The following is a 26,451-nucleotide window of genomic DNA, read 5'->3' on the forward strand; positions in this document are numbered from 1 at the left end:
TGAAGAAGATGTGAACACAGTACACAAGATTCTTCGAGCAGCTAATAAGATACGCATAAAGTGTAAAAATAGGAAATCTCAATGCAATACACTTTTCCTTAAATAGACATGAGTGTTTTGGGGTCCACAGTTACCAGTCTGTCAGTTACTGCTGATCAGAGCTGGCTGCCAAAGGTCCCATTAGTGTAGCATTAAGCTGAACACTAGATCCTGGAATCAGATCTGTTGACCTTACCATCAGAAACCGTAATGTAATATTTTGTTCAGATACACCTGTTTGAGGGAAGGCAGCTTCTTACCTTTTTCTATTCCATGAATCAACACTTGCTTCACAATTAAACAGCAAAGTGAACTTTGCTGTTACCATTGAATAGGTGCTTGGTTGAATGTTAAAGATTTCCAAATACCTTAGAAACTGTCACAATGCTAAGTGCAACACTTACCTCATTTTCTCCTCATTTGAGCTCAGTAGCATCAGAATGCCCAAACCAAGCTGAGATAATACAGCAGTTATAAACCTTTATTTAAAGATTGCAATTACTGAGTGGTAAAAAGAAATTTGGAGGTGGTGGTGGGAGAAAAGAAGTATTATTCTTCCCAAACGGTGACTAGAGTTGGTGACTTGTTCACATGCAAATTGGAAATGCAGCAGAGGTAGAAACCACATGCAGTTCTCTGCATTAAATGAAGTAGCTTTTGCCTACAAAATGCAATGCCATCAAAATAAAGCTTCATAAAATTAGGCAACTTCACCAAAATTTCATTTTGGGTCTAATCTCAATTACATTGGACCTGCTGCTACTGCTCTGTCAATGGAAACCCTTGCTCAGATCAGATGTGCCAGCTGAAGGAATTCTGCAGCCTGCATATTTTATCAGTCCCCCCAAATAAAGCTAATCAAGACAAAGGTCCCATCTTTCAGCTTAGCTACCATCAATTCACATGGTCTTACCAGCTTTGTCATGTCAAAAACAGAATGAGAGAGGACATGGTTTTGCTGGTCTCCACAAAAGGAAAGAAACTGTATTTTCAGGATGAAGTATTTCCCCTTTTTCTTCAGGTTTGGTTTTTTGTGGTTTTTTTTGTTGTTGTTGTTTTTGTTTGTGGGATTTTTATATTTTACTTTAATGCAAACAGCTTAAGAAGCTAAAATCAAAGATGTTTCCAGTTTGGTGAATGTTTGACTGCCCCTGAAATGCTTCACATGTGTGTACGCAGATGTTCCTTCACAGATGTTTTTGCTTGCTAGAATGGAAATAGTCTGCCAGAAATGTTCAGGGCACCTACCTACTTCTCTATCATAGCCAGCATACTCACAAGCTACCCTCATGTCTCTGTAGACTCAAGACCTAGGGAAGGAATTGAATGCTTGCTGACTCTCCCCTCCAAATCCTCAGCGGAGAGAGAGAGGGAGAGACGAGTGGCCCCTATTTGCTAGAAGAAGTATTATCCCCATAGCAAAAATTGATAAATGCCCCTCAAAGAAAGTAATCATTTTGGAAAATGGAGGTCAACATGTAGGTGGAACACCCGTGGTGCTCTGTGTACAATCAAGTAGGACAACTGCAATGTATGCAACTTACACGATGTTTTCTAAACACCTCCTGATGGGGAGAACACACGTGTCCCTTACCCCATGTTTTACTCACTTAGTTTACGTTCGCTCCAGCATGAAATGAGAATGGTACAGAGGAGACACATGTTTGTGCCATGCTCTTTACCCAGGACTCCTCTCTCTGTTTTGATCTCTCCATAACGTTTCATAATGCTAGCATTCAGGCTGTCAGCCTTTTGTGGCAGGCATTGAACCTTCTGCTGTCTTTGGACAACAAACTTACCATGGCGGTACCTAAAACAACAGTGCCAACACGGGAATACCTGCTTGCTAGGGAAGGCCCAACATCAACACCAAATAAAACTGAAGCTTACTTGTCACAGTGAACTGGGTAGAAGTCCTGCTTTCATCAGCCAGGAAGGCAATCTCACCAGCATCTTCCATCTTACACTCTCGGATGATCATGGTATGTTGCTTGCCAGAGCATGTGATGGAGATTCGATCACTGGGTTTCACTTCCTCTTTATTTTTCAGCCATCGGATGTTCTGGCATTCGTTGTCCAGCTCCACACAGAAGATGGCTGTATCATTTATGAAGACCGCTGTCTTTCGTGGAAGTTTTTTAATGATGTTCCCTTTAAATAAATTAATTATGATGAGCAAACAGCAGATATTAAAGTCTCTGGTAACACTGGACCATCAAGACTACGACAGGACTAGCTAACAGCTCTCACCTAACCAAAACATTGCAGACACTGTGCAGACATCCCTAAATTAATTCCTAGGCTCTCAGTTACACAGAATTGATAATCCCAAGGACTCATTTTGGTCTTTAAAGAGAGAAAAGCAATCTTGTTTGACTACAGTCACTCATGTTTTTAGCCTAACGTGGAGTCTGATGTTGGGTAAGCACAAGGTACATGGCCTTGCCAAGAACAGATTTGACAGTGATATGGCCTTCGTTGCCCGCATATGCTGGGAATTCAAATTAAAACTTTGCTAAAGTAGGTCAGGTCTCTCATCTGTCTTTGGGATTTTGCCTCCATCAAAGTTACCAGTAAGTTAGGCGACCAAGACAGCAAACACATCACTGAAAACCTCAGATTTCATCTTAGAGTCAACCCAGAAATTCACAAGGAATGAACTTCACTTATTTGTGCCCTAAGTGACTGATGATTATCACTTATTCTAATAACCTCAGAGTAACAAGATGTGACTGCTCACAGGAAAGCCTGGACCAAGCTGGGGAGTCCACCCCTATTGACAGATGGTGACTGGCTCCAGCCCTGGAACAGTCCCTGCAAGGCAGAAGAGCCCTCACACCCAGTCAAAGCACCTAGAGCTATTTAATGAGTAGCAAACTCCTCCATGAAGGAGCAGATCAGGCACATGTTTCATGAATAGAATTCAAGACCCTAATTCTCTGCTCATCCACTCCAAAGCTTGTCCGTGTGTCTGCTTCTTGCTGCCCTCAGCAGTGTCCTCATCCCTGCAGCCCTTTGCATCCTGCCAAGCTCTCACATTCACCCAACCTCACCCTGTTCTGTCGAATCTTCTCCCCCCAGGGCAGGCATAGGGCTCCCCCAGGAAGGCTCTGCCTCCTTCCCCACCCCCCTGAGAGCTCCACCTGGCTCAGTCACTCTCATTTTTAATGGCGCATGCTGTAATACCATGGCACAAACAAGTAAAACAAATACCAGCTGTCCTACAGGGGCCAAACACACAGTGTTTGGCTGGTCGAGCCCAATCAGAAGGTATAACAAAAGGATGTCCATCTGAACTCTTCCGTGTCTCCAGACTAAATTTCCCCTTCTGCCTCCACCCACGTGCACTCCCATCTCTTTGCTAATGATATAAAAAGAGATTTGCACAATGATGCATCGCACCCAGCTGTCTTGCACCAATTTATATAGCGGAGACCTTCTTCTGGTTTCACTGGGAGTAAAGACAGGCTTCAAAAGAGACAGGGCAAGTGCAGTCCTGTTACTATTACAGGTCTTCAATTCATGCTCCAGGAGATGTCAATGATGCCAGCATAAGCATCATCAAAATAAAAATTACAGGTCCTGGTGTTGCATGGGTAGGTTCTTATTCATATAGCAAGTCATGGAGTTCAGAACCAATGGCTCCTTCTGCCAACATGCCTGTGCCTGATGTGCATGTCTACTGGCTGTGAGACACCTACACCATATCAGGCTCTACACCTACTTGCACTTCAGTCCTAAACCACCAGACTCAGGAGACTTGGATGTGACTCTACATCCACATTTTGCCCCTTTCTTCTCAGCTTTCCAAACTCCAGAGAGCAGCTCCGGATGTCAGAGATCTCGAGCGTGGATCTGATTTCCAGTCTGAAACCATGCTGGTGCTGACCACAGCCTGCACCACACATCAGACCATAAACCAGCTAAGCCAGCTTCCCAGTGTGGTCAGCAGCACTCTTGGACAAGATACACCATTGCGTTCGCCGGACACCAGACAAGACCTGTGTGAGACTGCCAGGGAACACATCCATTGCTTGGGATCACGTTAAGGAAAGTCTACAATGCTAGGCCACAGCTCAAGAACTTTGTCTTCTAGGAAGCCCCTTTAAGCATTGGGCCACACCAGGTGGCATATCTCATGTAGCATCACAATCTGTCCCCACTCCGTGACCGTGTGTCCCAGACAGACCCTGGCAGGAGACCCAGGGACCCGCTGACCCACCACCCATGGCTCTCCTCTCACACCATAAGGGAATCTGACACCAGAAGTTCTTCACTGCACAGATCCATAGGGTAAATGTCCTTCACAAGGTCGAGTCTGGAGTCTCATGTGTGAATCTCGCACTTAGTAGGCAATGCCTGGCTGATCTGAAATAGCAAGAGCCTTTCTTACCTTGGACAGACAACTCTGCAATGGTCCTGCTCCCTTCTTTCATCTCACAGATATAGACAGCATCATCATCTGCGGTGACATTCTGGACAGTGAGGCGGCGATACGTGCCCTCTTCTTCGATGTTGTATTTCTTGCTCTGCCGGAGTTTGGTTTCCTCCTTGAACCAAGCTGTCTCTGTACTAGGAACAGGCACTTCACACTGGAAGGTGGCAGATTCCTTCTCCCTCACTTCAAGATCCCTCAGTTTTTCCTTGAAGGGTATTGAGGGTTCTTAAGATGACAAAAACAGAAAGGAGAAACAAGAGTTTATGATGGTCTGAGGTGAGAGGTGTGCAAATAAATGTCAACAGAAAAAACTAAACATTAACACTCCTTATTAATGATACTGATTTGTCCTGAGCCGCCATCCAAACTCATAATCAAGCCCTACTACAGTAGGTGTTCTGCTCTAATGTAAAACAAAAATCTTAAATCCCAGCAGAAGTGTTTTGCAGGACTTCTCTATAAATGAACCAGTGTCAACCTGAATCATAGTACCTGCCCCACACCACCACACAGAGGAGCCTGCTCTACTCCAAAGCAACACAAACAAGTTGGTGAAGCATCAGGTTAATAAATTCTGCTCTTGTGGCCTACTTGTCCTCTAGCATGAGCACCTCTGCATTGCACCCCACCACTTGGAGGTGCCAACAAAATGGAAGGCAGGGACCACCCAGCCTGACTTTCTGTATAGCAGCATCCACTTCAGGTCAGAGTAAAAGCCCTTAAAAGTAAAAATGCTACAGGTGGGTAAACTGGAAACAAGCTGGTCTTAGGGAGAGGGCACAGGGCAGCAATTCAGGGTCAGTGGGAGCAGCTGAGCTGGACAGCTGGTGCAAGAACCAATGTTTTAGGGACAATGTTCTGTTTAGCAGAAGTGAGCTCGGTGGAGGGATCTGAAAGGACACAGAAAGATGAGAGGAGGCTGTGCACACAAGGACAGACGTGGGGGAAAGCACCAAAGTAACTGATGGAGGACTTTTCTGTTCTCCCCACAAGCACCAAAGGCTCTGTATCAGCTTTTGTCAATGACAACAAAAGAACTAAAGAGCCCAAGTTTCCCAACTGCCTCTGCTTTCTCCCAGCAACAGGGCTGCAGTTCTGTGGCTTAGGGAGAAACCAGTTTAGATCAAACATGCAAAATAGCTGCATGGCAGTGAGGGGAAGATATTTTACGACCAGAACGATGTTTAATTCCAGTGACAGCTGCACTGTGAAATCATCCTGATACCCCAGCACTTAACTGGAGACAGGGTGGTTGGACTGAAGAGGACAGCCGGTGGTCACAGCCACGGGACTGGTGCCATAGTCATGTCACAGACTTGGATTAGGCAGTGCTGATGCATCACCACTCATGAGAGATCACATCTTGATATGTACCTTCATCTTCTAATAGCTACTGCACCAACTCCCAGCCTTTTCTCATGACTCCGTTCTCCCTCTCCTTGACCACACACATGCTCCCCAGTTGGTGATTTCATGTGGTCACTAGCAGTCAGCAATGCTAGATGTTAGTCTAACAGTCAAACAGGAGTGGACTTCTCTTAGATTTATGAGCCCATGCCCACAGCAACACATCGCACTAAGAGTTACGGTGCTCTAGAGGCTGGAGAAACACAAATCGAGGCCCTCAAACATCCCAGATTCAAGCTTTGATGTCCAGGAGCTTCCATTTTTGTAAAATTCAGATCTAGTAGCTCAGCGCCTAACTGAGCCCATTACCTGCCCCACCATTAGGACAGGAGCTGCTACGGGAGCAGCGCTGCCTTTGATCTGGTTTGCTCTTTTTTGAACTTAAGCCCTAGAAGCTCATGCGTTCAGTGCTGCAGGTCTTCCATTCCACCCCTGGCACAGCCATGATGGCAGCTGTCACATAAACACCTCCGACCATTTCTAGCTGAGCACAGCCTGGATAGAGATACCAGACCCTAAGGGCTTGACAGGACACCTGGAGGGAGCAATGCTATCTACTCCCTTGGTAGTTATCCTGAGACTAAAACCTGACTGGGAACCCATACAACACCTTTAGGAACAGGAAGGTGACTCTAGCTCACCATGTCAACTTGTTCATTTTCTTAAAAAATGTTTTGCTCTAATGCACTTCAATTCAAGGCAAGTCAAAGTCTTGCCTTGAAAAGCCTTCAGGTAGAGTTACGCAGACCTGCTCTGCCCACACTCCGCATGTTAATTATCTTTTTTTCTTGAACTTTCAGGCAACTCAGACTCCCGCCCTGCAATCCAATATATCACCTCTGGAAGCAACCCATGTAGTCAAGGAGAATTGAAGCATTGTCATTTTCATGCTATGGAAAGAAGCAAGAGGGTGAGATCAAGAAAGCATTGATCAGAAGGATGCCAGCCTCTGGGAGCAGCAGCGTCGCTGTGTGAGGTAGGAGGGAGCCTAGATCCGACACTGAGAACACATAGACATGCCCAAGGGCCAGAAGGAACATGAGATGTACCTGATAAGCACACAAGTGTATTCCCATACTTGGAGCAACTGGCTGTATCGTTAATCCCTCTCCCTTTACAGTGTCTAAGCAGTATGTAAGGTGGGGGGAAAAAAGCAAAAAAAAATACTGCTCTAGGAAAAAGCTGTTAAATGTACAAACACAGAAGAGTCGGTTGATTCTTTTGTATGAGTTGCAGTAACAGCATTGCTTTTCCAGCCAGGGAAAGTAGGCGCAAGGCTATCTTTGGCAGCTTGGGGTCACAGATATCCTCTGAAAACAATTTTGCTTTCGTCCTACTGACATGTGCACACAGTCTTATCTCACTCTGAACGGGGCTTCAGAGAGCCAGCGGCACATAAACCAAATTGAAGCCTGGGATTCACCCAGCCCACCGCTTTTTTTGCTTTGGAGACGTGAGAGAGGCTCCGAAACCCACCAGCTTCCTCTTCCTGAATATATCTTCATGCTCTTTACATCGTCTAGCATGTACCTGGCCAGACAGAAAGGGTTAAATTTGGTCAGGGGACTACAGAAGGACCACGGGGCTCTTGTGTCTGAGTATATAACCATGTAATATTTACATGAAGAAGACATTCTGAGGGAGGAAGCACTAAACTTTACACCAGCCTTTCAGCGTACTTTCCATTTAACTAGTTAAACGTGAAAACAAATAAATACACTTATTCTCCCACTGGCCAGTATGGTGAGTTGAGCAGGGACCTCCGTTACTCTTTCACCCCACGTTGGCCTGCAGTCCATCAGATTCTGGCATTTACATTGCAAATTCTCTAACGTAGGCGTATTCTCTTACCTATTTGTACAGCACCCAGCACAATTCAAGGCTGTATCTACTATAGGTCCATCAGGAAGAGCTGCTGCAGATAACAATGTTATATTTGATCTGATAAACTCCATAAACATTGACTGTTCATTTCTAAATGCCTATTTGTCACGTATTACCCTTTCACAGGGCAATTCTCAATGTAAGCTTATGTTAAGTATGACTCTAATATGGAAGAATTCAACCAAAAGTACAAAATGGTGTTTTTCTGATCACTCCAAATCAACCATTATCTAGAAACATTTACTTCCGTCAGAGCTCAGTGGTGTGAATTCGAATAGCAATTCTGTTTTGTCCTTGTAACATCTGGACGCCCAGGCTATGCTGATTTTCAGTGCCTGAAGAAGTCATTTAAATTCATCTCTAGTATCAGTACGATTTTTTTTTTTACTGTACATTTTTTTCATATTAATCTGTTTTTAGCCGAAGCAGAAATACTCATTAAGGCATATAATGAAGGCAAAAACATCTCTAAAGAAGGAGAAATAAGACATAAAATGAGAGAGCTACAAAAGCCTGCCCACTGGGAAAAATGTGAGATAGAAACAGCAAAGAAAATCCCTGAGGGAGTATGGAGCAAGAGCAGCTCATGGAGTTAGCAGAAAACTGCAAGAGCTTAGACCAGCTATGAATTTGGCTGCTTGTCTTGAGAACATATTTCTCCAGAGTGTCATAGGCTTTTTTGTTTGGTCCATACCAAGCAAACTAGCAATGAGATGATGTTATTTTTTAAAAGCAGGTCCTGCTAACACATATTTTGCTAAGAATAGGTGCAGCCTGCAAAGAAGCCAATTTTTCCTTAACCTTCTCAATGTGTATTTTTCTGCTTGACCTGGTCTTCTCACTTGCCTACATTTCCAAGATGAAATTCCTGACCTTCTCACGGGCTCTCCATCTACTATTCAAGAGGCAAGTTTTCCCTCTGTCTAACAAAAAACGATCCAGTGAGAGTAAGAATATGGAGAATCCTTCCAAAGGGAGTTATCTAAAGGTGCATGGACAAGTTTCCACCATCTTGTACCTGTGGTCTTCCTGGTAACTGTGCTTTCCAAGTTTCCTTTCCACCTCAACATTTCTCAAGTTGCAATTCTCTTTCAGATCTCAAAAGTGACTGTCATGATAGCGGTCATCCAAAATCACTTCAGGTCAGAGGGAAAATAAAGTGGCCTCAGCACCAGTCTGTTTTTCCAGTCTCTATCCTATTTGGCTTGCAACCTTTAACCTTTTCGTACAGTATCTGATTACTGTATTCAGGGACTCAGATGAACATTGCTTGGCCCTGCCCCAAGGATGGAGACCTGTACACTGTTCTCCTTAACTTTACATATGGCCTAGGGACATCTCCAAAGCCTTCAGGAAATTCAAATCAGTTATTCGTGTTCCTTCCATCCTCCCTGCTCTTTGACAAACCAAAGAGGTTTACTCTTGGGAAGCGTTTCCTAACTTCTTTTACAGCTCACGTTTCAGCATACAGCTTGTGATTTTATCCCTGCTCTAGACACATTTCTGAATCAGAGTAATCAACTCTTGGCTTTCCTTAATTGCGAGAGTGACTCTCTGCCCTGAGATTTATGTCTGATTTGCTACATCTCATTTAGGAACAGCTCAAACATCTCTTTTTTTCAGCTCAATGATTTTTAAGGCATGGGCTCAACAAAGTGCTTACAATTGCGTTGGGTCCCTAGGTCTAGGATCTGGATTGACAGGAGGCTTTCTAGAGGAGATTTCACCTGTGCCCAGTCCAATGCTCTGAGAGATTGCTAAGAGCCACCTCACAGACAGGATGCTGGACTACGTAGTCTTTTTTTTATTATTATTATTATTACCTTTGAAAGACTCATAAATATTCTCACTCAGATTCTTGTATTGAAATTCTGCAAACCAAAATGCCAGAGCATATTTAAACCCATGAAGCTTGTCTTTTCTGGTATCTGTGTCTATAGACACACACCGTGAATGCAGCGTCAAGGCTCTATAAATACGCTGTTACCTGCAGAAGGACCAACGCAGCAGCACGGTGCTTACCAAGGGTGGCTGCCTGGAGAACTTAGCCTCTTTTGTGCAACTGAGCAAAGAGAAGGTTGTGGGACAAGATGATCTACCCCCCCTAAACATGATGGCAAATGAGCTAATAACATCACCAATAAAGAACTGAATTAAAAGTTCCTGTCATTATCACATCATTCTGAGCTGTCTCTGGAGGGCTGAGAAGGACTCCTGGTGACACAAAGGAGAGAGATTATTCAGGGCCTAATTATAACCAACACACGTAGATTTTCCATGGCAGCCTTGGCCCAGTCAGAAAAAGCCCAACATGGTATAGTATAACAAAGAAACAGACCATAAGCATTTCCACTTAAGCCCTCTGACTCACAGGCATCTCTTGACAATGGACATTGATAAATAATTTCTTCCCATGGTGCTTGCTCCCAGCCCTGTTGCTTCGCATGCTTTCCCTGTCTCCTTTGGAACAGGTTGCACCCATTGGGAATAATCAAATAAGCATGGGTGGAGGGAAGGGTGTTTGTCTTTGCAAGACAGGTGTTGGGCAAGTAACAGAGCTTGAGCCATCCTCAAGTGAGCAACCACCCAAGGTCCAGGCTTGGTCTTCAGCTCTGAGTCCCAGCTCATGAGGTAATCACAGCCTTATGGAAGAGGACAAATGCCCTTCCCAACACCACTCAGGACCTCCAAGGGATGGCAATGAGCGGGACAAGTGCCAGAGAGTTCCATGGATCAGGTGTCACTGACGGACATGGGGACTGAGTCACTGACGGGAAAGACGGTGAGTGTGAAAGGAGAGGTCCAGAAAAGGGAAACCAGCAAACCAAATTAAAGCTGAGAGTCTTCAAGACAGGTATGAAACACAGACCATTCCTACTCTTTTGGATTTCTAATTTATTTTGCTGCTGGTCAAAAATATCTATTTTGCCACTCAAGTGGCGAAGCCTTTTACGTCTGAGAGGTAATTTACAGATGCTGCCTGGGTTGCAAACTGCCTGCTGTAACCTTGCCAAATGGGAGAACAGCTTGAAAATGTAGACCTTCCTTTGTGAAAATACACGTCACATTTTTGTCACCATTCTGAAGAACTTGATCTGACCTCCACCAGCATTGAGGAACCTTCTGAAGTCAAGTCCATCCACCCAGCCACAGCAAACCCTGGACCTGGTAGAGTTCTGGGAGCGTACAAAGACTACAGGCTGTCCAGCAACATGTTGGGAAAAGGCTGAAGAAGCCTAGCAAGAACAAGGCTGCTGGTGGGTCACTCTGTACAGGAAAGCTGAGATGGACTGTTATTAGAGTTGGAGAAGGTCCCCCAAGGGATCTAAGGCAGCCTGACACACTCAGCTTGCATTGAGGAGTTTCCTCTACTTCTGCTTAAATGGCATGTGTGTGCCAGTTCGAGTAAACCCCGTGGTGAATATAAAGGAGGGTAAATGGGGCTTTAGCAGTCCCTGATCCAGAGGGTGGTAATGGATGTGTTAGATTACTATAAAACCAGGACAGATGGGAGCTTTAGAGATCTGGTTCATCCCAGCTGCTCCACAAACAGCCAGTTCTACATCATCCATCCCTGACTGACGCCTGTTTATTGCCCTTCCTAAACGCCCCCGCGAAGAAACTCTCTCCTCAGATCATCTATTTGAGTGCTTAACCCCCTGTACAGCTGGAGGGCTTTTGTTCATGTCTAGTCACACTCCTTTGCAGCAGTTTGGTGGCAGAAGTTTCGTTCACTCTCCCATACCAATTTGGAAGCACATTGCCTGTCTCCTTGCAGGCATGCCCACCTCGGTGAGAAACACAAGCACCCACCTTTGACGGTGACGAGCACGGAGCTGTACGTCTCGCCTGCCAGGTTGGAGGCTGTGCAAGTGTACAGCCCGTTGTCTATCTGCTTGCAGAAGAGGATCTTCAGCACAAAGTTCTCCTGATCATCCTCATAGATGACATGTCGCCGTCCTTCCAAAATGACCTCGTTGTCCTTCTTCCACACGATCTCTGGCTTGGGCTCACCCGTCACGTAGCAGCTCAGCTTGGCGTGCTTCCCTTCCGTCACGCTGCACATGCGTGTCAGCGCCCCAAAAGTTGCGTTGCGGGCCCCTTTGGTGGTAAATCCAGCCACCCTCTCGTAATCCCGGGAGCGGCCATAGCCGATGCCAGACAACCCTTCTGCTGTGGAGTAAGACTGGGTAGATGATGAATCAAGAGCGCCATAGGAGACGTCCATCTTCCTGATCTCCTCCCGCCTCTTTTGCAAGTGAGACAACAAGGATGCCGTCTTGCCACAGCTGGTATCGAAGTGGCTGCTGCTGCCCGGGTTGGAAGAGCCCTGCGTTTCCACCACCAGTGCGGCTGAAGCGCTGGCAGAGCCGATGGGATTCTCTGCCCGGCAGGTGTAGGTGCCGCTGTCCCCCAGCCGGGCACACTGGATGGTGAGAGCGTTCGACTCCCCAGCAGACTCGATCTGGAAGCGGCCGGCATCAGCCCGGTTCCGCAGGTGTCTCCCATCCTTCTCCCAGTTCACCGAGAGGGGGGGGCTACCTTGGACTTTGCATTTGAACATGGCATCTTCTCCCAGTGTTACTTTGATGGAGGAGGGTTTCTGGATGAAGTATGGGGCCGACTCCGTTACTGTGGTCTCCTCTCCAACTTTGATGCTGACTGCTGCAAAAGCTTCCCCGATGGTGTTCTTGGCCCGGCAGATGTATTGGCCGCTGTCCTCCAGACTCAGATCATAGATTGTTAGCCGATAGAGATCCCCATCTTCTGTGGTTTTAAACCTTCCCCCAGACTGGACTGGAAGTTTATCCTTTTCCCAGCTCACAGCTGGGATGGGGTTTCCAATGATCTGGCAGCTCAAGGTGGCATCCTTCCCCACAGACACCATAAATGCCTTAGGACGGGTCAAGAACCGGGGGACTCCGCTGAATGAGCTGTAATCCATCTTGGTTTCCTAAAGGGTGAGAAAAAAAAAAAAATTGTCAAGAGAGAGCAGATTAGATGGTGTAGGCAAAGAATTGCTGCACTTCCATGGTATCAGGATGTTTGTCATCTAGAACAGTTTAGTTGGGGCACGTTTTCATTGTCCTTATCATTATGGGGGAGAAGGCCTTGGAAAAATTTAGGTCTTGCAGATTTCTTAGATTTGAGCTCAATAAGCTGCTGACAGAGAAAGTAGCTCGCTTCCCCACAGGAGTCACTGGGTGAAATACAAGTCTTCGGGCAGTTCATACAGAAAGAACATGATGGTCCCTTTCAGCTTTGGCACTAGGAGAGTGACCTGCACTAATGCTATATAACATGTGGGCTACTTCTGAGGCTGTAGAGAAACAAATGGACATTAAATTCTGAGACATGTGTCTACCCATCAAGATACCTTGTCCATCATGCTCATCTCCATTTTCATCTCTCTTTTTCTATCTCATTGCCCTTGCTCTTTTTAAATTTTTTAATGTCTCCTTGCCCTTTTTTTTTTTTTTGCCTTATTTTTGCTTCTTCTTTTTTTTAATTCTGTTTCTACAACATGCTCCATCTCTCTTCTTGCCCCTCTCTGGTCATTACCCATCCCCTCATCTTGTTCTCTGAACCACATTCACACAGACCTTATGGCAAACCCCTCTCCTGTGGGGGCCAGCCTTTAGGAGGACACAGAGGTATGCCTGTCATATTACTGACAATATTTCTCTTTATTTTCAGCTTCTATTCAACACAACCACTGAGATACGGCTACTTCGGTGGCAATGGCAGCCAACGAGTATCTATGGCTTCTATACAGCCTCACCCGGACGGTGTAGGGCCAGACACAGCTGCAGTGGGGATGGGTGTCTGTGCACATCTATGGCTTGGTGCACACACATCACATACACAGGAGCGTAAAGCCACGTGACGGAACCACCATGGGGAATGCACGCAGCAATCCAGATGGTGCCAGACTTCAAAAAAGCCCCACGTGGCTTAGGGCTTGCAGGAAAGATGTCTCATCGCCCACGTATTCTCAGCTGCTCTCAGAGGGAGCTGTGCACCAACCTGCAGCTGTTTGACGACACAGACCAGCCAAGGGGTCAGGGCTTACGCAGTATTCAACGCTAAAGCTCATGGCAATTCTGGTGCCACTGTGTCCCGAGAAAGTCAAAAGCAATCGGTGACACTAACCTTTAGAGCCATGTTCACTCACACACAGAGCATCCCCGTGCATCTGGAGAGCAATGCAACAGAGACCACCACCTTCAGGGTCCCCCTGAAATCCACATAACACAAAAACTTTTCTTGCTTCTTCACTGCTCCTTACATGAACTCCTGGATGTCCTTTCCCTTCTCCTAGATTGAGTCTACTTCTAATCCTCCAAGAAGCCCTTTTCCATGCATTGGCTAGCATTTACTTTGATAAGTATAGCACGGCTAAAAGCCTGGTCTTGACCCCATTAGCACCAGTAACCGTTCACCAGCTGATGCTCCCTGGGAGCAGGATAGGATCTGACAGTTGTGCTCTGTAAGAAAACCAAGCTCTGAGCCTCTTTGGATGTCCTGCCCAGAAGAGTTGAACGCACCATTTCTCTCCAAGCTACTCTGTCTCTTTGGCCCCATGGTGCCAGGCGCTCCTGTCTTAGCAAGCTCATACAGCTCCTGTCTGAGCCATATACACGGTCTCTACTCAGGGGCGATTGCAGTGCTGCTCTCACATCCGTGCTTCTTCACCTTCAAAGTGCCACACAAAGCAACATGACCAGGGCACCGTGTGTTGTAACTCCGAAAGGAAATAATAACCAGTCACCGCGACAGAAATATCCTTCTTAATCCTACAGCAGTCTGGCTTCCCCGCTGGCCACACATCCACCCACTCTCTCACCCAATGGCAGATGCTCTCACAATCTCCCCCCCCCCCCACCTCCAGCAGAAATCACTAGGAGCAGGCCAAAAACCTGCTTTCATTTCTTGAGTCACCATTTGGGCAGAGGTTTAATTATTTTTTCCATCCTCCTCCAGCTCCTGTTGCAGTGCATTAACGTTAACGTGCAAATCACTGGTGGCACCAGGGAGCAGGGGTTGGATTGACCTGCTGCATGACCTTAGGGAAATTGTTTATTTTCCCTGTGTCTCCCATTTCTTCTTCATATCAGGACGGGCATGGTCTCGCAAATAATTATGTGCACAGTGTACATATGACAATGCACTTGCTGGAGGATATGACAAATCATGCATAGAAATTAATAACAGATTACAGTTTTTCATTCTATTTACTCTGCTGGGGATTGAAAGGCACAAATTGACATTAAAACTAAATACTGGGAAAGTGGTGGCACAAAAATACAAAATGGTATTCATTAAAATCATTATTACCACTGAAGATGGTACAGCTGAGCTGATCTTTAAACTTCATTTGGGCCACAGACATAAAGCAGAAAGAAACATAGTCTTCTTTCTATATTTAACAGGAAAAATACACTATGTCTTATCCTATTGTGTCTCTCCCCCTCCAAAGAACATATGAAACTCTTCTGAAGCAGCCAAAGACTTTTTCCTTTAGAGGAAATTGATCCTTTCTAAATTAATTCAACTTTGGTTGCTTTTGTTTCCTAGTATCAAGCAAATTTCATTATTCCACAAAAAAATCTTTAGAAATTAAAGAAAATGCTTTCAAAGCTTAAACTTGAAAAAATGTTCTAGTGTTCTTAGTAAACACTAAGAGTGCAAAGAATGATTGCCTTGCAGTCATTAGTGCTAAGACCAGCTGACTTTCTGTAGAGTGGTCACCTTCATTACTAGTTGCAATGAATATACAAAACTATTTTTTCCCTTGGTCTCAAACTGGTCTAGAAATTGGTGAATTAGTTTGCACTTCTTGGTCTCTCTTACTACCTTCAACCTCTGTCCTCACTTGAGCTTTAAAATGTATTTTCCATAAACACTTGCAAAGCTGCAAGCAGAGAAGCTGCATGAATGGTTAGAAGATGCAGATACAAGCCTTGGGCTTGAGCCAAAGTACACTGAAGTCAGTGGAAATTTCCGCTCAAGTCAACTGATTGACAATCAGAGTCTTCTGCTAATTTGGGGAAGGACCATGTCAATGTTCAGGGGGGGATGCTGGGATTCAAGTTCATCCCTGGAGAATCCAGCAGTAACATTCACTACATTAACTTAGAATTAACAATCAAAACACAGACCCATAGCTCATGTCCTGACATTCCCAGTCATTAGCCCGAGTTTCAGGCTGCACTGTGTCATCAAAGCACTTGGATCCATCTTCAGAAGACATTGCCATGTCTCATCCTTCCTAGCTGCCTAGTTGTTTCTGACAGATGTGTCACTCTAACTCGCTTCCAGCTGCAAATCCATAGCATCAAAAAGAGCAAAAAACAAAGTCACTTCACTTCTCCTTCCAAGTGGGCTCTGCGCAACATGGAGAAATGCCTGGAGCACAGAGATGGCTACAGACACAAGAGGTGCCTGCTTGGGAGCAGCCAGTGACCTCTCAGCAAACAGTGGCACCACCTGGGTGCAGTTTTCCTCACCTGGTCCCCAGGAGATGTATCCACACCTGGAGCAGAGCTCTGCTCTGTGGGAGCATGGTGGACGCTCTCCAAGCTTGGCTCTTACAAGAGTGAGAGCAGGAATGCTGCTCACTTCCTAAATCTCTTGTGCATCCTCCTCCCCTGCCCTCCTGTGCTAAACAGTGCCCAAACAAGCCCCAGCTGCTCACTGGTATCTCTGATAGTCAAGAACATTTAAAACACAGGGAAGCTGCTGCATCGGGTGCCTGTTGCTCATGCTCCTGAACCAGACTGGTGCAGCAAATCCATCCAAGGCTCTTCTTCCCAGTGGCCACAGCCTCAAGGTCCAGCCTCCCTCTCCCATTGCTCCAAAATGCTTGCCCGATGTTTGCAACTCACTTCTCTCCATCAGGTACAAGCCACTGTGTCCACAGACCTCCTAGTGCGAGGTGAAGACCTCATGTCCCATGCTATAATCTAGACTGCACCTTGTTCTCTAGCAGCTTTCACCACGTACCCTCACACTCAACACTTCTTCTGCCATTACGAATGGCCAGGATGCCAGAGGAAGATCCGCGGATCAGTGAAAACAGTGTGTGCTCATCGGTATGATTTTAATTTCTAACACGGTAGGAGAGCAAAACAGAGTTTATTTCTTGCTCTGCCACTGGCTTACTTATATAATCATGAGAAAGTCACTCAAATTCTTGTATCATCTCCAGTCCCTGTCTGAAAAAAAGGGGGTAAGCCCCTTGTCTTATGGGTGTTGAGAGTATGAAATCCAGTAACAGGCATGAAATCCTAACATGCAGCAAGGATGAAGCTGCAATAGTTATCTAACACTCAGACAGATCAAACCATTTAGATAGGCTGCACTAGATAAACTACATTTTATAAGTTTAAATGGGATAAAATGCATTGCATTCGATTAGGCTGATAAATAGATTTAGGAATTACAGGGAGAGAGATGTTGTGGACATACAGAAAGGACAAGATGTAATATTTCTACAGTGTAACTTGTAAATCAATTTATTAAACAATTACATTAATTTAGGTTCTTTATATGTATATTCAACCTTAAAAGAGGAAAAAAAAAAAGTAACACTCTGCAAGTGCCAGGACATCTCCCTTGGAAGCGACAGGACTGACAACAGAGCATGAATAAACCTAGCCAATGCAAATGCCCTTTCCAATTAATCTCAGACATTCACCAGTGTCATATTTCTCCTTGTAATCCCTCTGTGATTAATCATTTGCAGCAGAGATCACATTCCCATCTGGGCATTTCTGAGCACGCTGAAGGCAAAATAGCAGCACTTGTAATTTTACTTATGTCTTTATTAATTCAAATTTTCACTGGTTTATGTTTGAGGGAAAGAGGCACAACTCATAGAATGATAGGATCACAGAATGGTTTGAGTTGGAAGGGACGTCAAAGATCACCCAGTTCCAACCCCTGCCATGGGCAGGGACACCCTCCACTAGCCCAGCTTGCCCAAAGCCCCATCCAACCTGGCCTTGAACACTGCCAGGGAGCCAGGGGCAGCCACAGCTTCTCTGGGCAACCTGTTCCAGTGCTTCACCACCCTCACAGGGAAGAATTTCTGCCTAATATCTAATCTAAATCTACCCTTCTTCAGCTTCAGGCCATTACCCCTTGTCCTATCACTCCATGCTCTCATAAATAAGTCCCTCGCCATCTTTCCTGTAGCCCCTTTAGGTACTGAAAGGTGCTATAAGGTCTCCCGGGAGCCTTCTCTTCTCCAGGCTGAACAAGCCCAACTCTCTCAGCCTGTCTCCATAGCAGAGGTGCTCCAGCCCTCACATCATCTTCATGGCCTCCTCTGGACTTGCTCCAACAGCTCAATGTCTTTCTTGTCCTGGGGACCCCAGAACTGGACGAAGCACTGCAGGGGGGTCTCACAATAGCGGAGTAGAGGGGCAGAATCCCCTCCCTCGGACCTGCTGCTCATGCTGCTTTTGACGTAGCCCAGGACACGGTTGGCTTTCTGGGCTGTGAGGACACATTGCTGACTCATGTTGAGCTTTTCATCAATCAACACTCCCAAGTCCTTCTCCCCCCAGCCTGTATTTGTACTTGGGATTGCCCCAACCCAAGTGCATAAACCTGTCAGATAATGCAAATGAATAAAATCACTGCCCAGGAACTAACACATGGCCATACAGCCAGTCAAGGCCTCCTACCCACTCTCTTCACTGCTTTCTGTCTCTGCCCTACACTTGCTTCCCAATGGACAAGTGAGAAGTGAGCAAACCCCTAGCAGTGGGAACAACCTCAGGCTACTCCAGCTCCCACTGGAGTAATCCAAGGTGGTGCTCATCTGGAGATGGAGAGTCCTGATGGAGAGTCCTGGTGGTGGTGCCATCACTCTCTTGACCTCCTGTGATTCACTGTGCTGTGCTGGCTAATGAGTTGGTTTCAGGTTGCTTCATCAATGTTGATCTGCATCTGGAAAGCCTTCAACAACCTCTAAGCACGTCCCACATCATGGCATACTATCCCTGAACAGTCAGCAGCCTGTGATGATGCCCTTTGGTGTGAGAGAGGACAGGGGTGGTAGCCTATTCTCTGTCCAAGCCTTTCAATTCAATGGTTACAAAGGGAACCCTGTCCACCATGACCCTAGGGAAAGAAGAAAAAGCACCGTGCAATCCACCTCAAATATTTTAATATTCCCAAGACAAACATGGCCACAGCACACCTGCATAATTGAAGACTTTGAGGATGTAAATCACACAGAATCAAAGAATCACAGAATGGTAAGGGTTGGAAGGGACCTCTGGAGATCCTCTAGTCCAACCCCCCTGCTAAAGCAGGATCACCCAGAGCAGGTTGCACAGGATCATGTCCAGTTGGGTTTTGAATCTCTCCAGAGAAGGAGACTCCACAACCTCTCTGGGCAGCCTGTCCCAGTGCTTGGTCACCCTCAAAATGAAGAAGTTTTTCCTTATGTTAAGATGGAACTTCCCGTGTTCCAGTTTGTGCCCACTGCCCCTTGTCCTGTCACTGGGCACCACTGAGAAGAGTTTGTGCCCTCTTGACATCCACCCTTTAGATATTTATAAGCGTTGATAAGATTCCCTCTCAGTCTTCTTTTCTCCAGACTAAACAGCCCCAGCTCCCTCAGCCTTTCCTCACACAAGCGATGCTCCAGTCCCCTCATCATCCTCGCAGCCCTCCACTGGACTCTCTCCAGTAGTTCCCTGTGTGTCTTGAACTGGGGAGCCCAGAACTGGGGACACAACTCCAGATGTGGCCTCACCAGGGCAGAGCAGAGGGGGAGGAGAACCTCCCTCGACCTACTGGCCATGCTCTTCTGAATGCACCCCAGGACACCGTTGGCCACCTTGGCCACGAGGGCATGCTGCTGCTCATGGAGAGCTTGTTGTCCACCAGGAGTCCCAGGTCCTTCTCTGCAGCGCTGCTTCCCAGCAGGTCACCCCCGCCCTGTCCTGGTGCTGGGGTTATTCCTCCCTGGGTGCAGGACCCTACACTTGCCCATGTTGAATCTCATTGGGTTCTTCTCCGCTCAACTCTCCAGCCTGTCCAGATCTCACTGAATGGCAGCGCAGCCTCCTGGTGCGTCCGCCATTCCTCCCAGTTTGGTATCGTCAGCAAAGGTGCTGAGGGTACACTCTGTCCCCTCGTTCAGGTCATTGATGAATATGTTGAATAAGACCGGACCCAGCCCTGACCCTTGGGACACACCACTAGCTACAGGTCTCCATGTAGACTCTGCTCCGCTGATCACAACCCTCTGGGCTCTGCCACTCAGCCAGTTCTCTACTCACCTCGCTGACCCCTCATCCAACCCACGCTTCCTAAGCTTGTCTATGAGGATGTTGTGGGACACAGATGAGGACAGACACTAAACCTAAGAGACCACTGAAGCCCAAATACAGATCAGGAGCACAGAGGTTCTCTCCGACATCATGTTAAGATTCATCATGTGCCAGCTTGCTCATTTTCTCATGCCTCTTTTACCTTTTCTTTGCACAAGCAGCAACCTGTTGATCTGGGGTCTTTTTCTTGCTGTTAGAGTTCATATTTCCTGGACTTTCTCAATAATGTCAACTGCTAAGCCTTGTGCTCCGTCCTCCCCTGATAAGAAAGGTAAGATTCACAGGGAACCTCCCATCTCTGGGTCCACAGCTTTCAAAGAATACCATTAAAATAGATGTTCCAGATAAAAATCAAGGCAGTGCTGGTATTACTCTAGTTTACATGACCTATCTGCATGTGTTGTTCCATCTAAAAACATCAGGAAATGGCATCTGTGGGTGGGAAGGGAAGTTGGTGGGTCATAAAGTGGGAAGTGCAGATTTCCTTTGGTGTTTAAAGTTCTGCTGAGGGAAAACAGCAGTACCCCAGCTGCCCTATTACTTCTAACAGCCTCCCAGGGAATGGACAACTTTGAAATAGCACAAGTATTCACCGTCAGCTGCGAGCTTAGTGACATCAGATGGGCACGGATGGACGCCTACAAGCCATTACAGCAGACAGGGTGCTTTAAGGGTGAAATGCACACCAGCACACCCAGTGCTACATGCCCATTGTGTCTCTAAATCAGGTGTAAGTAGAGATTTGCGCTGATGCACTAATCTGAGATGGCAGAATTTATCTGATGCCCGTTTCATCAGAGCAGGAACCGTATCTGTCACTGAGGAGCTGGACTCGGAGCTTAGCTTGGGCTACTCTAAATTCCACTTCAGTGAGGAACAACTGATTTTGGCATGTTCAAAGGTCATTTGATGAACAGATGGAAGAGCTTTCCGTGGTGGTTTGGAGGATCGGTATCCACGCACTGTAGGAGATGTCAGACACAGAGTACCTGCAATTAACTAAGCCTATTGCAATAAGCTTCTAACTCAATTCACAGTAAGGCTCGTTTGCATTCCCTGTCATCTATTGCCTCCATCGTACGCCAAAGTCCACAGGAGACGTTAAGGGAAATTTCACAGCAGGCCAGTGGCTAACGTGGTGTTAGACTTGGTGAGCAGCCCTCAGCAAAACGATGGCTAAGCTCAAGGCAAGACGATCTTACATTTCTGACCTTCAGGGTAGGGCTAAATATGCACCGACTGCCTAGGAAGGGACCTGCATCACCTCACGCTGCCAGTATTAATCCTTTATCAATAACCTGAACGTTTCCGATGACTGGCAGCAAACAAGAGAGTCAAACAAGCCGTTAGAAAATTCCAACAAGAAACAAGAACAAATGACAGGGTTTGTGCAGGCTACCAGGCAAGGCAGTCAGATCACCTTCCAGTCACATAAACAAGCATACTTAATTACACTTCATGTAAAACATGGGAGATTGAAACCTCTTAGATGATTTACATGGTTAAAGCACATATTCTCTTTCCTCTTTCATAGAGAGACAGACCTATTGCTCATAAAGCTCATCCCTCTTTTAACCATATGTCCAGCAATCACCTTCCATCAACACACCAATAGCTTCAAGAAGATCCATGCAAGGAAGGGACTCCTTCCTACTTGGTCTTTGCTGCAGCACAGGGGCTTCACTTCGGATTCCCCCCTCGATGGAGCCACAAAACAACCCCAGAAATTTCCAGACGACTAAAACTGCTCAGATCAGCCCCTCAAGACTCCATGGCAACATCTTTTCCCTTTTGTTTTTCTGAGCCTAAAGGCACCCGGGCTGCTCTGACAATGTGTAAGAAAAAGCTACAGCACAAGGGAAGTCACAGGCATACAGCGATGCTCATTCCTGCTCCATGCGGGTGAGAAGGCAGGAGATAAATGGAGAGAAAAGACAAAAATTCTGGGTTTGCCGCCTTGGGGACAGAAAAAGGAGCCATGTAAATTCTAGCAATTTCATCACAAATTTCACCCAACTGGATTTTGCTTTACACACAGAGAAGCGGCTATGGCAGCATCCCAGCTGTAGTCGGATAACAAAGATTGACAGCTCGAGCCAGGTGAGCTTTAAAGGTTCAGAGAAAACAGTGGATTCACACTGATTTATTTTACTTCACTGGTCTCGTGAAGGCAGGAGTTTTGCACGCCCGAAGTCGGCAGCCCTGTGTTGTTTCCTCTCCATGTGCACACACGCGTAAGTGCACGTACCATTCTCTCCTTTGCACGAATAAAACCAGCTCCTACCTGAACCAAATAATCCCAACTTTTCCATGCTTTGACTAACAGAAAAATAAACTTATCTAATATGTAATATAAGCTTATATTAAGCTAGAAACACTGCCTCCAGTTTTAGCACATGTGATTTCCTACGCGAGGGAGTTGCAGGATCTCGGCTCCCACAGGGACAAAGAATTCCCTTGGTGACAATTAGCAGCGAGGCTCCGACCTAAGCCCTTGTATTTTAACAAGTGGACGTCATTGTCATTACAGCCACTCCACCCCATTGAGCTGTAGGGCCGAAAATAGCCTCAGCTGTCGAGCTCCGTCTCTCTCCATCTCTCGTCAGAGCCATTTGTAGAAATGCGAGGAGGGAGGCGGGGGGGGTTGCAGTGTGAATCGGTATTGATGCCGGAGAGAAGCTCAGAGGGGAAAAAAGCCCTTGCTGAAGAGAAGAGCAGCACTGAGATTATTCCCTGGAAATAAAACTTTTTAAAAACCCTCCTTGCTGCCACCCCTCCAGAGGAACGGTACTTTTTGCAGGGTCTCCATGCATGCCGCTATCTGCAATTTGGGGCTAAAGTGCATCAAGTAGAATCAACAGCTTTAAACCTGATTTTCCTCTCTCCTCTCCTCTGAAGGCTGATCTTTGCTCTTTTGGTAAAATTGCCAGAAGTAATTAAGCAAAGCAATCCACATCAGACCAGAAGAAGGATGGATTTACTCCCTGTACCTTCAGCTCCATCTTCAAAAATGTTTCATAAAGCTAGGCGTACTCCAGCATAGTGACATTGACAGAGAAATAACCTCACACACACACACACCCCCCCAGCTACAAACAGCATTCCCCACTTTCTGCTGGATACCCGCGTCCCCAAGTCCGCTTCTCTTTAGCTGAAGCTGCAGGTCTTACCTGGAGTCTTGTCAGAGTCTGGGGAGAAACAAAGCTCTGAGCAGGGTAAGAAAAAAGCCGATTCCTACTGAGATGACAGAAGGGGGCAGGGGGAAAAGAGGAACAGAGGACATGAGGAGACCATGTTAGTTTTGGTTCCCCACTCCCTTTCCCCTCCAGGAAAATAAAACAGAAACCCCAGCGATGGCAGGGATGTGCAGCAGAAGGTCCCCCCCAAGTCCCCCGGCGGGTGGCTTTGCTGCTCGGGGTTAGGCTGTGCCGCCCCACCTCCCCACCCCTCCTCTGGGTTGTCCTCCTCCAGTCAAATTGCTGACGTGCTTTGCTTTCCCTCTGCAGCCCATCTCCAAAATAGCTCTGGGTGTCATTTACCAGGAGATTAGGTTTCCTGCAGGAGAGAGGCGAAAGGGCATCGTTTCAGGGACTCGCCGGGATGGTCTGGCAACAGCCATGGGGGGGGCAAAAACCATCAGAGAGGTGTGTGTTCGGTGGTGTGGGGGACAGGCTGGGTCAAAACTGCTCCTCAAGAGCCCATCCTGAAGCCAAATGATAAATGTGACGTGGGGACCCAGGAACAGGCAGCCGCCAGCTTATCAGCGTTGCACACAAGATAGGAATTCGTTTCCAAAAGCATCAGATCAATAGTAGGTTTTATTTATAACCTCCCAGGCAAGAGTTGTGACAATGGCAAATAAACGGCAAGTTAATAAACCTAAGCATATCTCTTCCTTTCTTAACCTAAGCGCAGCTCTCCCTAACTTTTGGCAGTATAAATCTGAAGCGCCTACAAAAATACCATGAGTTGCAGGTACATCACATCTCAGAGGCTCAAGATCATGTATTCTATGTTAACCAATAAAATTGCTATTTTTTTAACAATTTCCTGAACACGGAGTTCACGCCAATTCTTATTAGCAATCAAAGTATTTTGAATTTAAAAGTCACTTCTGGAAGTGACGGAGGAGCTAGAACAAAGTCCAGCAAGCTCCCCCAACAACCACTTTACCTCTGCCTGGCTCTCAGGCAGAACTTACGAGATACGCTTATTTTTGGCAGTAAACAAAGCAGATAACGTGCTGCAGAGTCTGAGGGCGTGGATCAGCTAAGGACGCAACGGTATGATGGGCTCACTCACTTTTCAGGGCACAAAAACACCAGCAGCGGGGCAAAATGGTGTTTTATTTGGGATTTGGAAAGCAGGGGGTGAAAAGAGTCAGAGGGACCAAAGACAGGGAACCGCGGTAGCTGCAGTGTCCCGCATTATCAGGGCAGAGGAACGGCTGTTTCTGCCTTGCACGCAGTAGGAATCTCAACTCTTGAGGCCTCTAAGTCCTGCATTGGGTTCACAGGGTATTTGGCTACTGAAAACTAAAACGTGGAAGACATCCAGTGTGACCAGAGCGCTACTGGGATCTCCTTAAAAGCAGAGCTCAAGGAGAAGGTGACAAGGCTGAAAAGCAGTAAGATCAGGAGGCCGCCATTAACTTAGTGCAATGAGATGACCAAGGACAAGGATGCTGGTCAGCAGGACAGATTGAAGCTGTCCTAGGGCTGGTTTCTCTACCGGGAAGAAGCTGGACACTGGTTTGGTCTAGAAGCAGACCACGCTTCATCCCCTGCAGTGACCTGCTGAGAGTAGGGCTGTCATCTGCTGGGGAACTGACCCAGGGATGGAAGAGAAAAAGCCACAGCAAGAGTAAGATACACCGTCATCTTCCAAAGGGGGAACAGAAAGGGTGGTGTTGGCTAGTGACCCTCTGATGAGGGAGATGGAAGGAACCACAAGCGATATGCTGCCCACCGGTGACCATGTCTCAGACACTGCAGAAGGGTGGCATGCTACTGCCTCGCGCTCCCCACTCCTTCTGAGTCAGGATACTGCCAGAATTTACTCAGAGTGGGTCAAAACCAACCACAAAGTTAAGGATTGAAGGGAAAAAAGGTACCTAGATCTCAGGTGACATCTGAACTGTCTGTGCATCAGCTGAATAACTTTATCCAACCTTTAGGGACACCTTTGTGAAACTCATCTCCCCTTTTAAAGATACTGGCCATTCTGCTTGGTTCTTCCCTCTGTTTTGAAGACGATTTAAAGTGCAGTAGCAGATACCTACCAACAAACTTACAAACACCTCCCAAGGACATAGAAAGGCTGTCCAAGTTTTGTTGGTAACGAAACTCAGCACACCTTTGAATCAATGCAATTTCACTTCTGAACGGGATAATTTGTACTATTGCACAAGCTGAACATAAAAATCCAAATTATTTCCCACCAAGTCCTGCTTTGCACTTTAAGGTCTATCCCCAACCTGAAACTTGGATTAAATCAGTGTCCCGCTTGGAGGAAAGCAAAGCAAATTAAGTGTTCCTCAGCCCCCCGCCATGAAGCAACCTTGCTTACGCTTCCCTGCCCTACAAGATCCAGCAAACCGCGGAGCACAGCAACTGCCAGAGGCACGAGCTGGATTCTTACAGGATTAAATGAGCAAACAGTGTCTTTCCTTCAACACACTGCTGTCCTCAAGGAAGAGCTCAGAAACAACGCTTTACGCACTCCACTTTTTTTTTTTTTTTTTTTGTAATGTATATAAGGGGCCAGCTGTACCTACTAGAATTACAAAGTCACGACAGGTTCGTTTTCACCACTGTCATGATTAGCAGCTCAATGACTGTTGGCAACTGACGGCTGGACCCACATGGCCGGTGCTTCTCTGAAGAACAGAACACCAACATTCTCCACCACACACCTAGATGTAAATAATAAACCCTGTGCAGGCTCACGCTAAAACCTTGAAGAAGGATTAGGTAATTAATCAGCAGATTTCACTATTTGGAGGTGCTAATTCTAAGACAAAAGCAACTGCATCAGCTCCACTTGGCAACCCCGTGGTGACGATCCAAAAGTCTCTGCCTGGCTGCCAAACCACCATCCCTGATCCTGTTCGCTTGGGAAATGAAGGCACATTTTTCGGGAGGGTTTCCAGCGGTGCAGCTTGTTTCCATGGTTCACCTGGTGCCTTTCAGAGAGGTGGACAAGAAATGTCTTTTTGTTTTGTCTTTAGCCAGGAACCGAGACACGTGGAAGGTGGAGTTTATTTTAAGGAAGGCTTTTAAACACACTTTGATCAGCAGATTTGTGCAATCCTTTTACACTGGGAGAACA

General features: G+C 46.4%; 1 protein-coding gene across 19 annotated transcripts in view; it reads right to left on the minus strand.

Moving 5' to 3' along the window:
- OBSCN (obscurin, cytoskeletal calmodulin and titin-interacting RhoGEF) overlaps window positions 1–23,634 on the minus strand; it is a 199,853-nt gene extending 176,219 nt beyond the window's left edge. For 17 of the 19 annotated variants that reach the window (XM_054814829.1, XM_054814834.1, XM_054814843.1 and 14 more), the window contains exons 1-4: window positions 23,292–23,539; window positions 11,582–12,722; window positions 4,433–4,702; window positions 1,930–2,190 (exon numbers count right to left, since the gene is read on the minus strand). In XM_054814829.1, the coding sequence (XP_054670804.1) occupies window positions 1,930–2,190; window positions 4,433–4,702; window positions 11,582–12,713 (1,663 nt within the window). In that variant the 5' untranslated portion in view covers window positions 12,714–12,722; window positions 23,292–23,539. Of the gene's footprint in view, window positions 1–1,929; window positions 2,191–4,432; window positions 4,703–11,581; window positions 12,723–23,291 lie in introns of all 19 variants that reach the window. The other 2 variants (XM_054814826.1, XM_054814846.1) reach the window with 1 other exon arrangement.
- Window positions 23,635–26,451: the final 2,817 nt, after the last annotated feature.

The sequence above is a fragment of the Grus americana genome, chromosome 2 (assembly GCF_028858705.1).
Source record: "Grus americana isolate bGruAme1 chromosome 2, bGruAme1.mat, whole genome shotgun sequence".
Classification (NCBI taxonomy): domain Eukaryota; kingdom Metazoa; phylum Chordata; class Aves; order Gruiformes; family Gruidae; genus Grus; species Grus americana.